Source organism: Asterias rubens, chromosome 17, assembly GCF_902459465.1.
Source record: "Asterias rubens chromosome 17, eAstRub1.3, whole genome shotgun sequence".
In the NCBI taxonomy this organism is placed as follows: Eukaryota; Metazoa; Echinodermata; class Asteroidea; order Forcipulatida; family Asteriidae; genus Asterias; species Asterias rubens.
The window spans coordinates 1,211,693-1,227,704 of NC_047078.1; the positions used below are offsets into that span (position 1 = coordinate 1,211,693).

General features: G+C 38.9%; 1 protein-coding gene across 1 annotated transcript; it reads left to right on the forward strand.

Annotated features, from left to right (window-relative positions):
• The first annotated feature begins 101 nt into the window (after positions 1 to 101).
• On the forward strand, positions 102 to 15,631 carry LOC117301685 (fibulin-1-like). Its single transcript, XM_033785714.1, has 18 exons — positions 102 to 105; positions 1,403 to 1,534; positions 3,117 to 3,245; positions 3,721 to 3,840; positions 4,076 to 4,198; positions 4,771 to 4,899; positions 5,694 to 5,819; positions 6,287 to 6,403; positions 6,943 to 7,056; positions 7,815 to 7,940; positions 8,876 to 8,977; positions 9,778 to 9,906; positions 10,176 to 10,316; positions 10,703 to 10,746; positions 11,490 to 11,559; positions 12,010 to 12,066; positions 13,133 to 13,392; positions 14,502 to 15,631. The coding sequence occupies exons 1-18, from the start codon at positions 102 to 104 to the stop codon at positions 14,505 to 14,507; spliced, it is 1,929 nt and encodes a 642-aa protein (XP_033641605.1). The 3' UTR covers positions 14,508 to 15,631.
• The last annotated feature ends 381 nt before the right edge of the window (positions 15,632 to 16,012 follow it).

Sequence of the window (16,012 nt, forward strand, 5' to 3'; positions counted from 1 at the left end):
ATAGGAAAGCCTCTTACAGACAATATTACCATGTGACCCAGTATGCTACCAGAGTGGAATGTTGCACAGGGTGGCGCCGAGATCGTTACGGGAGCTGCTCCATGGGTAAGTTGGCAGAAGAGGGCGCTCTTTCAGGCAATAAATCGGCTATAAGCCACGATCGCAGACTTGAAACCAAGTCTATATAAAGTCAGGTGTTCAAGTAATTGTTTAAATAAATTCCCGCAATTTTGACGTCATCCCAACCTACAAGCATTTGCTTTTAATCGGTCATGCCTCGATACAGTTTCAGTTTCTATAAAATCAATTGTTTCTTTGATGTAATATGGAAATAAATGTTGATTGATTGATTGATTGATTGATTGATTGGTTGATTGATTGATTGATTGATTGATTGAGCTCATGTTGTCCTTTCTCTTTAGCAATCTGTAGTCCCTCGTGCATTCAGGGAAGTTGTGTTCGCCCAAACATCTGTAGTTGTAGGCCAGGATACACCGGTCCACGATGCAGCAGAGGTAATGTTTTTATATTAAAGTTTAACATTTTCTTGATTTGAAAAATAAAAAAAAATCAAATAAAAAAAATCAACATTTCGCTTAAAGGTCTATGTTTTTTTTGTAGGACAAAAACCACAATGTCCACAGATTTACATTAAACTTACACAGTTTGAAGATACTGATAGTAGAAAGCTTCCCTTAAAATACTACTTGCTGAGGTGCTGTAGTTTTTGAGAAATGAGTAAAACAATGTCATGAAAATAATTTTTCGTCTCAGTGATCATGACACGAAAATTATTTTAACATGTAAAAACGTATTTTCATGACAATGTTTTACTCATTTGTCAAAAACTACAGCACCTCAGCAACTAAAATTTTTAGGGAAGCTTTTTACTATTATTATCTTCAAACGGTGTAAGTTTAATGTAAATCTGTGGACATTGTGTTTTGTGTTACAAAAAGTACCCACATCCTTTAAAACTAACGCTTAAATTTTGAATGGAAATGGAAGCAATATCCCCTCATTAACACTTAATGTTTTCCTAAGTCTTGTGAGACATCCTTGGTTTCATACCAGATATGCATGTGGAATAAAAACAAATTAAAGCAAGAGTGACGATAAAATATATCACTGCAGCAAAGGAGTTGATTAGGCTACCACTTTAAATACAATGCCAAATCAACCGAAAAATTTAAGAAAATGAGTGTTCTTAATGGTTTTAATGTAAGCGCTGTGATTTAGTTTACTATAGTAGAGCGTCTTTAAATGCCGTTTATTAGTAGTGCAGGCAATTCACGATAGACGTCTTTCATTAATATTATAATTTTTAATTTCTTCTTCTTTTCTTCGTGTGATCGTCATTTCTCCCGGTGTTCTCTTTCTGGATGCATTCTCTTTCTTAAAGACATCGATGAGTGTATGTTGCAGGCAAACTCTGTTCTCCAGTGTGACCACATGTGCATCAATTCCATCGGTAGCTACCGATGTGAATGCCGATCGGGATACACTCTGGACCCTGATCGACATGCTTGCAATAGTAGGTGCCAAAAATGTCTCTTATAAGAATACGCTAAAACAAATCATCCCGTGTGCTATAGTAGAGAGTTTTCGTTTTCGACGACGGAAGGTTCTGCGACGGTATTAGAGATTTTCAGCCAAATATTGTCGTTTTCAGCACAAAGCAGATTCATCCCAAGTACTGTCGTAAACATTAAGGGACGACCGTCCTTAAGTCCTCAAAGCCGACGCATGCGCAGATGACGCCAAAATGTCATCATTACTGTCGCAGAACAATCCGTAAACGAAAAAACGAAAAAACGAAAGCTCGCTATTGTTTCGAATTTTACAGATCAGGAAAACCTTTAATGCGCTAAGATAACTTACTATATTGATGTGTCATTCGGATAGGACATTAATACACAGGTACTTTAGGATTGATAGTGTAATAATAATAATAATAACAATAATAATAATAATAATAAGACTTGTAATGCGCACATATCCACCCTGCTGGGTGTTCAAGGCGCAGTAAAAAAAAAAAAAAAAAACACAACACAAAGAAAAACAGAAACAACAAAATTAGTCATTGAAAACCTGTGACATAAGATAAATTTTGAGAAGAGACTTGAATTTTGCGGTACAAACACAAGATCGAAGATTAAGTGGTAGAGAGTTCCAGATGCGTGGCGCGGCTGAAGAAAAAGACCTGTCACCCCATGAGTGTCGAGACTTGGGTTCAATGAGGAGAAGCATGGAACTTGATCGAAGATTCCTTGATGGAGTGTAAACTTGAAGCAGTTCAGAAATATGGTGGATGCCATTAAGAGCTTTGTGATCAATGAGCATCAGCTTGAAGATGATTCGTTGAGAGATAGGGAGCCAGTGTAGTTGTTTCAGAATGGGGGTGATAACACAACAAATTGTTTGAAGAAGAATAAAGACGTAATCCTTAGGTTTCCTCAGGCTTGCGATATGAAGTTCACTTTTAAGGCATCCTTGGTTTCATAACCAAAAATATATAATAATTAAAATATAATTTTTAGGCCCAATAATAATTGTTCCTTGAAATGAATGTATGATTAAAGGAACATTACCTATAAATTAATAAGAAAACAAACCCGGAAGATTACAAATTCACATAAAACTATAGCACGGTTTAATGATGATGAAAGTACAAAACATCCCTTGAACTATTCTCTCTGAAATGTCATATTTTATGAGAAATAAATAGTCAAATTTTGCGTTTGGAGTTTGATGCTCAGTAAGCGTATTATCAATGATTTTTTAATCGATGACATGCAAACTTTGTAATCGGTGTTTCACTATTTTCTCGCGACCCAGATGGCCGATCGATCTCGAACTTCTACAGGTTTGTCAGTTTATGTATATGGTGGATTACATAAAGTGTTTTAAGGCCGGTTTATAGTCGGTCGTGCGATGGTCGCGCGACGGAAATCTTGCGCGCAATCCTTCGACTGAGGCCTAAAATCCGTGTCTTTTTATGATTGCGCGTCAAGATTTCCGACGCCCGACCATCGCGGCCTTTACACTGCCATCAGCTGTTTTGTTAGCAACAATCAATTTTGTAATGTTCATTGAACATTATCGCTTTATTACAGACATTGATGAATGCTCAATGACTCGCACCCACAACTGTCACCAGAATTGCACTGATACCCCCGGTAGCTACAGCTGTAGTTGTTACTCTGGTTACTCGCTAGTGGATCCCAAAGGAGTCGAGTGTGGTGGTAGGTTTTTTCTTGTCTTATGAAATTTTACATTTCTTTTGTGGTGTGTCGTGGCCTAGCCGTTAAGAGATTACCGGATTCAAGCTCTGGCGCTAGATCAGCGGGTCCGAGTCCCAGTCGTGTCACTTGTGTCCTTAAGCAAGAAACTTAACCACAATTGCTTCGTAAAGTTGGGGTGGTAGTGCTTAGGTAGTGGCAAGGCTATTCATTGGCCAATCATGTGGCATAATTCGAGTCAATATTACCACAAAACACTGATAGACCTTATGCAAATTAGTAGCGCCCTCACTTAGAGGTCAACAGAAGGTTGATCATTGGCCAATCCTGTGCGGCGTGCGTACATGTATGTAGCAAGTGTTACGTCATCGTTTTACCTTGATGACGTCAACGCATAAGGTATATTGATATCTATAAGGTCCATTAACACGGTTATGAAATGCTTTCGAGTTGAACCCTGTTTTGTTCTTGTTTGAAGACTATGACGAATGTGAAAAGAAGGCGGATAACGAGTGTGAACAGCTTTGCATGAACTTGGAGGGATTTTACAGCTGTGATTGCTACCCCGGGTATGAGATGGATGGAATATACTGCACAGGTAACAAAGAAAGACAAATTAGGTCAATTGTGTACAACTTGCTTCATAAAAAGATGCTAAATAATCGGGAGCAAAAAATCTGATTTAAAATAAAATTGGCAAAACCAATTTTATGTCGGGAATAAAGCTGTTGATTTCCCTTAAAATGAAATTTCTAAAATAATAATGTACTTTATCCCCTGCTTGGTCGACTTGATCTTTCAACTCTTTCTTTACACATTGATGATACATACAGACATAGACGAGTGTAAAACTGGAGTGCATGACTGCGATCAACACTGCGAAAACGGCATAGGCAATTTCACATGTTCGTGTAATGAGGGATACGTACTTGGCATGGATGAAAAATCATGTTTCGGTAAGTAAATAATCTCCCCTTTTTTTGGGGGGGGGGGGGTGGGGGTCTAAAAATGTGTGGACATTTCAAAACAGATACGCAGACGATCTGTCTCAGATACGTAACCTACAGAAAAACGTGGCAGATTCCTTAAGTTCTGTTTCTAAATAGCCGTGTTCTTAAAATTACAGTGAACATTTTTGGGGAGCTGTCTAAAAACATAAAAGTGTCTGACGTATTAAACGTTTGGTAATGCTTCTGAAAATAAATGTGAATAAGAAACTTACTTCGGTAAGAAGTACATCAGCTTTGGATAATGCATTTTGAGCAACAAATCACTTTAAGGAGCGTTTTTACCGGTGACACTAATTCTAAAATTATTTATATTCCTGTTAGGGAATTTTCTTCCTGCGTTAACAACATTTTTATTCTCTCCGAAATTTCGGCCATACACCCCTTGAAATAATCTGTGTTTCGGATGGTTTGATTGTGTATAGCTACATTTATACTGTGTTATTGAACAAATCGAAGGTTTCCAAAAACCAAGCGTATACAGACCCTTTAAATTACATTTTGCTATTCTTTGTTTGCAGATATCGACGAGTGTGCACCTACAAACATGAACTGCGACACAATACAAATCTGTAAAATTGTCGAAACAGGTCAGGGGTCGAAGTGCTATTATATCAACGGCAATGTTACTGAGCATCAGGGACCTACAGGTACGTTTTTATCAACCTTGTGACGTAGTAGACAAATTAAGTTAATAATTCTCGTTGAATATTACGCTACACTGCTAAAGCTATCCTAAAGAAAAAAACCATAATCAAGACAGTTAGGGTGACAAATTGTTTTTGGTAAATAGTCAGACACCAGACCTTAAAGGCAGTGGACACTTTTGGTAATTACTCAAAATAGTTGTTGGCATAAAACCTTACTTCTTTTGGATAAACAAGCAATGGAGAGCTGTTAATAGTATCAAACATTGTGGGAAACAGCTTCCTGTGAAGTAAAGTAGTTTTCGGACAAGAAGTAATTTTCCATTAATATATTTGAATTTGTTTGCGAGACCTTTAGAGCAAGATTTTAAGGTCCCGAAATCAAGCATCTGCCAGCCGGGCCGGGTGTTTTTTCTCCCATTATTATCTCGCAACTTCTACGACCAATATTGAGTTCAAATTATTTTCACAAAGTCATACTTGTTATTTTGTGCATATGTTGAGATACACCAAGTGAGAAGACTGGTGTTTGACAATTACCAATAGCGACCAGTGTATTTAAATGTGTATACAGTACGCTGCCAAAACTAAAGAACTAACTATGAAAAAAAAAAAAAACTAGAAAGCCTTCGGGTACAACCGTGTATAACATCTCTTCTAAAAAGAGCCGGTTTGATCTCAACGTTTCGAACAGTAGACTCTGCTCGTCTTGATGAGAAAATGTTTGGGCTCAGAGCTGTAATGAAGATCCCTCTTTTAGTTTAAGAATGTTGGTTTGGTTGTATATTGTTTTCCAGATGAACCACCATTTAGTGCCAACTGTTCAGAGCTGCAAATCTGCAGTCAGATAGGTCAAGCCTATACGTGTGCATGTGTTGAAGACGAGGGACATGCGCTGAGTAATGTCACAAACTTTTATGAAGGTGAGTGAATATATGTTAATTCGAATATTATTCTAACAATAACCTTTCCCAAAACATTACACTAAAAAACTGTTGGTTCAAATTTGACCCGGATTCTAGATACCAGGGAGGTCTGACCTACTCTAGGAGGTCAAGTTGACACGGACATTGGTCAAATATGATAATTTAACTCTACAACTGGTCACCAAAACGCAGACGAGGGCGCCCTAGGACAACATGGGAAAATGTAATCCAGAGGGACCTCTCCAGACTGGGCACTGGGCGGTCTGTGGAGGACGCAGAAGTGGCAGCTCAAGACCGGTCTACTTGGAAGCTTCTCACGTAGTCCTGGCAGCATTTCACTTTCGTGTTGTTATGTATTCTGTATCCGTGTACAGTACAAAGGAAGAGTCCTTTTATAGGGCCAACCCACACCCAACCTTATTTTTATTTCCTCTTTTTTGTCTTACGACCAATTTATTTGCTAGGAGACTGTGATGCGTCAAACCTAACAAAACTTCACGTGTGTCGGAACTCCACCGGAGTACGTAACTGCAATTGCGTGGAAGGGTATCGACTATTGACTGACAATGAGTTCTGCCAGGGTAAGTTTGATTTGGGGGGTTAAAGGAGTTTGATACATTTGTAGATCAAGTTTGTTGGCCATAACATGAATCCCCTATATACTCACTGTGAATAAAGATGTATGTAATATAATTTACCTGTAAAAGTTTCTCCACGAGTCGTCAACGAAAATGAAAATCACAGAGCGATGTTTTCAGTAGATTTGCATAAATATCAGTAATGGTAAATACGTTGTGTAAGAATATGCAAAAGTAATTAAAATTTCGTCTCCTCAGACGATTTTTTTCTTCGTGGCATTGTTTACTCGTTTCTCAAAAACTACAGCACCTCAGCAAGTCATATTTTAAGGGAAACCTTTATACAATCATTATCTTCAAACTGTATTATTTTAATGTAAACAAAGTGGCCATTGTGTTTTGTGTCGTACAAAAAGTACCCAAACCCAAGATTAACCAATTTAGCCCAAGTTTTCACAGATTTGTGTTTATGCATATAATATGTTGGGATACACAAAGTGAAAATAGTGGCTTTTGACAATAACCTGGTTTTTTTTTCACAGATGAGGATCTGAATAACTGCACCTCGATGCAAACTTGTAAGAACACGCCAGGTGGCTATGAGTGTCCATGTAAAGCAGGGTATCTCAACAACACTGAGACAGGGGAATGTGATGGTAAGATTTATGGACAAAAAGAACAAATCAGAAAACATTTACAACCAAACTCAGTGCTTTCAGTACCAACACTACACTCAGAAGATAAACATATTATTAAAATGATGTTACCTCAAACCTATCTAGATGCTGAACAGGCTTTGATCAGAACCGACATATAGATATAGATGTATATGTTTAGTGACATTAATTACCACCATTGGCGTTTTGTTTGGAATAATGGAGGAGTCACAGTAAAGAGCGCCACCAAGTGATTGTTTTGAAAGGGGACTTTTTGAAGACAAAACAGTTGAAAAAGCTCCAGGTCCTACAGCCGGTTAAGGTCATTGGACACTTTCGGTAAACAGTAATGTCCAAGGCCCACACTTCGTGTATCACAACTTAGATATACAAATAAATAACAAACCTGTGAAAATGTAGGCTCAATCGGTCATCGGAGTCGGGAGAAAATCACGGGAAAACCCACCCTTGTTTCCGCCATTTCGCCGTGTGAAAATGACAGTGTCAGTGACATGTTTAAAATAAATCCGTAATTCTCGATATCGAGAACTGATAAAAAAAGTAAAGCATTTCATGGAATAATATTTCAAGAGAAGTCTTTCACCATTTACTGTAAACCCTGTCAATTGTTTGTAAATCTGTGAACTTTTATTTTTGTTTCTGTTCCGAAAGTGTATAATGGCTTTAACCACTTTAATGATTGTGATATTATATTTGAATGATAATACTGTACACTTGATTTGACTCTATCACTTCAGATATTGACGAGTGCTCAACCGACTACATGAATTGCCCAGATGAAAATGTACAAATCTGTTACAACAACAGGAGCAACACCATTGTCTGTGAATGTCTTGAGGGCGACATCAATGTGTGTGAGCGGGGTAAGCAGCACTTTAGTAATAGACATGGGCCGATTTCACAAAGCAACAATTCATCTAAAACCGTATTTACCACAGTGATTTGTTTTGTGACATCACACTTTAATAACTACGATTGTTTTTCAGTTAAGATCAATCTTAGCTCTTAGTGAAATCGGCCACTGGTCCCCTGTCCTTATCTGCTAAGACAAGTACTGTTTATGTTTACACATGTCCGTCAGATTTAACCTCGAATCTCCAGAGCCATGCTTAAAGGCAGTTGACACTATTGGTAATTACTCAAAATAATTTTTAGCATAAAACATTACTTGGTAACGAGTAATGTGGAGAGGTTGATAGTATCAAATAGTATATAGTTAGAAATGGCTCGCTCTGAAGTAACGTAGTTTTCGAGAAAGAAGTAATTTTCCACGAAATTGATTTCGAGACTTCAGATTTAGAATTTGAGGTCTCGAAATCAAGCATTTGAAAGTACACAACTTCGTGTGACAATGTTTTTTCTTCTTTCATTATTATCTCCCAACTTCAAAGACCGATTGAGCTCAAATTTGTACAGGTTGGTTATTTAATGCATATGTTGAGATACACTAAGTGAGAAGACTCATACCAATAGTGTCATAGAGCTGCTTACCAAAAAAAAATTGCTTAGCATGAAATTTCTTCCTTGAAAAAAAAAACAGGATTTCCAACCACATTTCCATTTGTTGCATATTGCTTGTTACTGGTATTCGGGTGTTGTTTGCTTAACCTGAAAATCTGCTAAGCAGCTCTATGAAGTTGGGCCCCGGTCTTTGACAATTACCAATATATGTCCACTGCCTTTAAAGCCATGTGAAATGATGCAGGGTCAAAGAGGACTACCTATGTAGGCTCAACGGCAGCTTTCCAGGCGTAATTGGTATTAATTAATTGGTAATGTATTTTGTGACGTCACGCAGGGGAATGTTCTATAGGCTGTACTGATCTGGAAGTGTGCGTTGGTGGCGCTTGCACCTGCTATCCGGAATATTTTCTCAACAGTGACAATTTGCCTTGCAAAGGTAAGTGTTGTAATAACATGTAATCCTACCAAGAGAATTAAGAGGGCCTGACTTTTTTCTGGACTGGTCGACAATGTTGCAAGCTGAATATTGCATGGTTTGTATGAGGGGTTCCATGCTATTTTGATTTGTACGCCTGATGAGGCAATTGGGGCCTTTTTGTGACGCTAGGTGGCAGCAGACTTACAAGAAACCCATTGTTCTTGGTATGTGTGCGTGATCAAAAACAACGTAAATATTAAACATTTACTTGGTAAGTCTGCTGGCACCTAGCATTTCATAGTCTTCATTGGTACCCTAAGCCGAGGGTAGACTGTGTCCCTGGTACCTGTCTTTATCCTTGCGGATAATATCCTTGCGGAGAGGTACCTGCTACTCAGATCCAGTAATTACACTGGATACATTGATACCATTGGATAAATGCAGTGACTAAAAGCTAGCGTAGCTGGGTTTGTTTTGATTGGTCTGAGGTCACATCGGACGACCAATCAAAACACAGATGTGGAAAGCTTACTTTCGTTCGTCGGATGCTGTGTCCACGTTTGTGTGTATTGTATATAGTACATGCATGTGCATGTACTTGCATGTAATATTGGTGTAGACTTCGACTGCGTAGTAGTGAAATGAATGAAGGTCAAAAGTGAATGTACACGCAGGATGGAAGGGCGAGTCTCTGGCGTTATTCACGAGCCTCGAAGTGTGACGTCAGATGTTCAGGCTAGGCTAAGCCGATGATTACTAACCATAATATTTTCGGCAAATTTCTTGTAATCGTTTTCTTATTTTTATATTGACTATAGGCGGCGGTTGTGGTGAGATGATACATGATTGTACTGACATGGAGACTTGTAACAACACGATTGGAGGCTACGAGTGCCCATGCATGAATGGCTTCCTCAGAGGTCAAGGGGTCAACGCAACTTGTGACGGTATTAGTTGAACACTTAAGTCTTATTAAAGGCCCTGACACTTTTGGTAATTGCTCAAAATAATTGTTAGCATAAAAACTTCATTGCTATTAACGAGCAATTAAGAGCTTTTGTGAAAAACGGCTCCCTCTGAAGTGACGTTGGTATTGAGAAAGAGGTAATTTATCACTTAAATAATAGCATACTTATCTGAGGAATACATTCTTTTGTGAACTTTCTTGCTAAGTAAATATTCTTTTTTTCAAATCCCATTTATCTTTATTCTACAGATATCGACGAATGCCGCGATAAAACCGACGGTTGCAACCACCTGTGTATGAATGGTGCTGGGAATTACACATGCGCCTGCGTGGGAGGGTACAACTTACTGGCGGACAATCACACGTGTGCTATGCCAATGTCTCTGCACGGTAAGTATCTATTCAATTATTTCCATTTCGGTTTTGGTTTCTTTGTTGTATTTTTTGGGGGATAGATTTTGGAAGTGGAATATGATTGTTTTCTTACCCAGGAGTAGTGGAGTTTCTTCCAATAAGTTAGAAGTTACATCTGGAGTCCCGCAGGGGACTGTACTGGGTCCTTTTTGTTGTTTGTTAGTTACATCCATGAGATGCCCAAAGGACGTATCAATAATCGGTGCTTTATTAATCGAGCACCAAGCTAATGACTTTTAACCAGACATGTGGGTCATTACTGATCAGAATTCTCTCATTCCAGTTTAAGCTTCATTCTGCTTCCAATGTCCAAATTATTTATGAATTATTCTCGACTGGTTTCTTGTGATTGCATAATACAGAAGCAGTTGTGCTTTATCAGAAGCACGGTGATACAGCGATTGATGTAAGTTTCTTAACATTACTCGTAATGTGAATATTTTTATCAAATCAGATGACTATTTTATTAAAATAATTAAATTTTTGTCTTCTTTAGCGCATTACTATAACGTCTCAATGTGCTTTATATTAGTGTCCTGGTCATTGGGCCAATCACATACCTGTATTATTTCCACTTCCATGAGAAGTATCACATCCTTGAGCTGCGGTGGCGCCCTGCTGAGCTGCGGTGGCGCCCTGCTGAGCTGCCGTGGCGCCCTGCTGAGCTGCCGTGGCGCCCTGCTGAGCTGCCGTGGCGCCCTGCTGAGCTGCCGTGGCGCCCTGCTGAGCTGCCGTGGCGCCCCAGTGATTTTTTCATACACAATATCAACCTCTACCCTCGTAGGTACCCATTTATATCCCTGGGTGAAGAGAAGCAATTATAGTAAAGCATCTTGCTCAAGGACACAAGTGTCATAACCGGGGGATTGGAACCCACACTCCGATGACTAAACCACCAGAACTTGAATTCAATGCTCTAAGCAACTCAGCCACGACACCCTCATAAAGTCATAAATAATGATATCTTGTTATTGAAAACCAACGGGTAAATGTTTAATACAGTATAAAGTTTAGGGACTACAAAGCAATTTGAGTGTTTTACCCTACGTCTCGGCTGTAGTACGAATGATTGGCCTTAGGGTATTTAATGACAAATTTGAATGATTTTAAAGTCAGTTTTTTTTAATCAAATTGTTTCCGATGTTGTAGCAAACTTCTTACAGTGGATGGCTGTTTCCACTCGGAATGATCTGCGCATGTGCTCTGATTGCTGCCGTTGGTAAGTTTTAATTTCCATGAATATCCTTTTGTCGGTCCCCAATCCGAACATCCCATATGGAGAAAAAAAATAGAGTTCGCCACCAAGTGTTCACAATCAGCAATGCAGCATTCGCAATTAGTGTTAAAGAAAATCAAAATCTGGGCATAACATAGAATTATCGTTATCTAGAAATTCCACAGAGCAATATCTACATCACCAAACATACGGAAAAAACCGCACTGCGTCTGTTTTCGGCACTTTCATGTCAATAATGAGAGAAAAAAACAAAACAAAAATCTACATTGAGTGAGTTGTTGTACTACGTCTTCTTGTGTACTTGTCGGCATAGCTTGCATTCCCAGCGTATGGTCCTGATAGCAAGAGAAAATGTAATAAAGTATACCTTTTATTTGTCCTAATGTTACAAAAGGACGCTGTAAAACTATGTTGTCTTTTTTGCATTTTCAGTGGTTGGTCGGAAGAAATCGGAGCGCGTACGCAACGGTACAGACAGGATTGTCGAGAGTGAGTAACACAGCATAACTAATCGGATAATTTTTTTAAGCAGCATAAACTTTAAAGGCAGTGGAACTACTGGTAATTACTCAAAATAATTATTAGCGTAAAACCTTACTTGGTAACGAGTAATGGGGAGATGTTAATAGTATAAAACATTGTGAGAAACGGCTCCCTCTGAAGTAACGTAGTTCCGAGAAGTTATTTTCCACGAATTCAATTTTGAGACCTCAGAATTAGATTTAGAGGTATTAAAATCAAGCGTCCCATGATAGCACACAACTTCGTGTGAAAAGGGTGTTTTTCCTTCCACTGTTATCTCGCAACTTCAATTTTCACAGGTTTGTTATTTTGTGCATTAGTTAGGATACACCACGTGAGAAGACTGGTCTTTGACAATAACCAATAGTGTCCAGTGTCTTTAAGTAACGTCAAAGTTCACAAATTCACAACCTGCATGAGTCAAATACTTAGCAATTGCCTACTGCTAATGATAGATTTTGGACTGGCCTCTTGTTTGAACCGCGTCTGAATTGGCGGCTATGGCCGAGGCTTAATTGCTGCGTAGCCATGAGTTGAAGTAGTAGACGTCCCTAACAACAACCCTAGGAGCAGCCGTAGCCGTAGCAGTAAAACCTTCAGTTATATTAAGTCATCTACCGGAACTTTGTGCTGAATGCTTGCGTCAGACTTACAGTACATTGAAAGGCTCAACTTGCCATTTTTCGGCACATGTGGATTAATTTTTTCACCCTGTTCACCCTTCATACAACCCCTTTATACCCATACCAAGCTATATAATACAATTCATACAATTAATAATATTAAAGCTGTCACAAACGGTGATTTTTTTTATATCTCATGGGGATTGACCACAAAAAGTACAAAACGTAGCTTGTAAACTGCAGAAAAGGTGCACTCATTGGTTATTAACAGCGCTGTAGTGGAGTCACTATTGTCCGAGGGGGAGTCCGAGTCCGACTCCACAAAACAATGGACCCGCGACCGGTCTCGACCTGGGCTCGAGTCCTCTATGCATTTGTCAATAAATATTTATGTTTATATTTTATTTTAGTGGCGCAATCTCTGAAGGGGCGTGTTGTCTCCACCGTTACCCGTCGTGGCTCCACTGGTACCAGCCGCCCTCAATCCAACATCTACGTCGCAGGTCCCAGCAGGCAAACCCGATCCCCAGTCGATGACGAAATGGGTGACGTAGCGGTGTACTCGGACAACACACCATCCCCCATAGGCGGCGGGAACCAGACTATAGATTTTGGCGATGCCGACGTGTACCAAGTACCGACTGGTGGCCACAACGCCGGGCCATCCATGGTAAGTGACCGCATGGACACTCGGGTATCGACTCCAGATGATGACGACGATGCTCATTATTTATTCGAGAACTTCGGTTCGCCGGAGTCGACTCCGAATACTCAGGGTGATGACGTGTATGAAAGTTACGATAAACCGCCCGAGAGTAATGTTGAAGATAACGAAGATCTGTATTTAGCCGTAATGCAGTAGACAAAAGACTACACATTGGCCCTAAAAGCTTATTATCAGTTTAGAGCACTCATTGCCCCTAAAAATGTAATATCCTAGTTATTTTCAGAACTGAGAAGTCTCCCAAAAATCAAAAAATCTACTCTGCGGTAATAGAATATATAAAAAGACAGTTCTCTAAAAGAACTAACTCTACCTGGCGAGTAGATACACACATAGTCATGGTGTTACCGCAAACTAAATATAAAGTATATTGCTTCATATTATAAAGCTTTATATTACAGTTTAGAGAAAAATTACCCAATGCTCCCAGCCTATGATCAATTAAAAATGTTGTAACCCATAAAACGTCGCGTCAGTGCAACAAGAGCTTCCAATTTCTGTAGTTTTGCGTCATGTCTTTTTATGGTTTGGTGACGTATAAATAGCTACTTGCACTAAAATAACGTGATGAAGTTACCCAAAACTTCCAATGGGTCACAGGAAGTTTTAAAACTTCTGGTCTAGAGTAGGCCTACGAATGAAATAATTCAATTAGGCTGTGTGAGCCTTGCAAAAGCCTTAGTGAACATGCTGTAATTTGTCCTTTTTCTAATTGGCTATTAGCTTATGAGAGTTACACATTTCCCCATCGAAAACAGTCAGAAGTCAGTGGCTGATATCTTTTTCTAATTTCTGCTGCAAAACATTATTTTGTTTTTATACTTGAGATTTTGTTTTCTCTGAAACTGCAACATCTCTCTGCATGCTTCAAGGGGGATCGGATTCATCTTGTCTGAAAAAGTGTTGAAAACAAACGCCATAATAGAGTGACATGGACTGGGCTAATTAAGACTACACGTGCTTTAAAGTAAGCAAATATTTTAACTGTACCACTGTAACCACTTCAACTGAAACAGACAATAAAATCTACCTGTCTGACTTTTCAACCTTTGCAGATGTGATCCGATCCCCAAGTCGTTCTCGTGTGACCTTTCTGCATGTGCTGACCTCTGACTGACCTTAACTCGGATTTGAGGTTGACAAGAACCAAGTACAGAACGGGCCACCATTTTGTTTTCTACCGCATGCCGCATTCTGGTCACTGGGCCCCAATTCAGTGCCTCTGCTTAGCCGCGATCTGCTAACATAGTAAGTGTATGGGCAGCCAGTGGGGCAAAAATGGACAACTTTTGCAGTTGTCTTTGTTTGCCTTAATGGCCGCCCGTAGATAGTGAGTGTGGAGTTTCTGCACAAACTGTCTAAAGCGTTAACGATTTAATAGTTGAAAGGTGAACGCAAACGCACAAGCATACATCCGATGTTTCAAAAAAGGCCTATGTAGGTGACGTAATCGACGTTTAATTTACGCGAAGCAGAGACATTAATTGGGCCCTTTTACTTGTAAAACAATTCTGGGCTTCCTATATTATTACATATTCCAATCGTTTAAATGGACATTGAATAAATATTATGCATGTTTTAAAGATGAGGTTGACAGAAAGAAATAATAAATATATACATTTTTAAGTTAATAAATGCAATCAGTGTACTGGGTCGATTTCACAATAGGCAGTCCTAACTTAGGGCTAGTCCTAGGAGTTAAAAACAAACCAAGATTAGTCCCAAGTTATTCCAGATAAGAGTCTTGAATCTTATTCTGAAATTCACCCTTGCTGAGTTAAGCTACGCCAATGCACATGTCTGTACGCAGCACACATAAAGCTTATAGCAAATACAGGGCCCAGTTAAATAGAGCTTAGTCACAAAACGAGCTACTCAGAAACGAATATGCTAACCAGAAAGGTCACCAGCTAAAATACCATGCCACGTGTATAATATGTGACTGGTGTCCTGCTAATTATTGCTATAAAAAGCAGTGAGATATAGATGAGATCCGAACTGTATCGCAAAAGTTATTATTTTTTTCTTTTACATTTATATATAATTGGAAAGCAATATTTATGGTAAATAAGCTGATTATAACATGTGGGTTTTCAGTAATTTTATACGTACCTTAAAGGCAGTGGACACTATTGGTAGTTGTCAAAATAAGTATTAGCATAAAACCTTACTTGGAAGCGAGTAATGGGGAGAAGTTGATGGTATAAAACATTGTGAGAAACGGCTCCCTCTGAAGTGCCATAGTTTTCGAGAAAGAAGTAATTTCCACGATTTGATTTCGAGACCTCAAGTTTAGAATTTGAGGTCTCGAAATCAACCATCTAAACGTACACAATTTCGTGCGAAAAGGGTGTTTTTTTTCTTTCATTATTATCTCGCAAGTTCGATGACCAATTGAACTCAAATTTTTACAGGTTTGTTATTTTATGCATATGTTGAGATACACCAACTGTGAAGGCTAGTCTTTGACAATTAGCAATAGTGTCCACTGCCTTTAACAAAATGTCATTCATGTACAAGAAAGAGTGTGATGGGTTATGAATCGTTAAAGAGAGAGAAACAACAT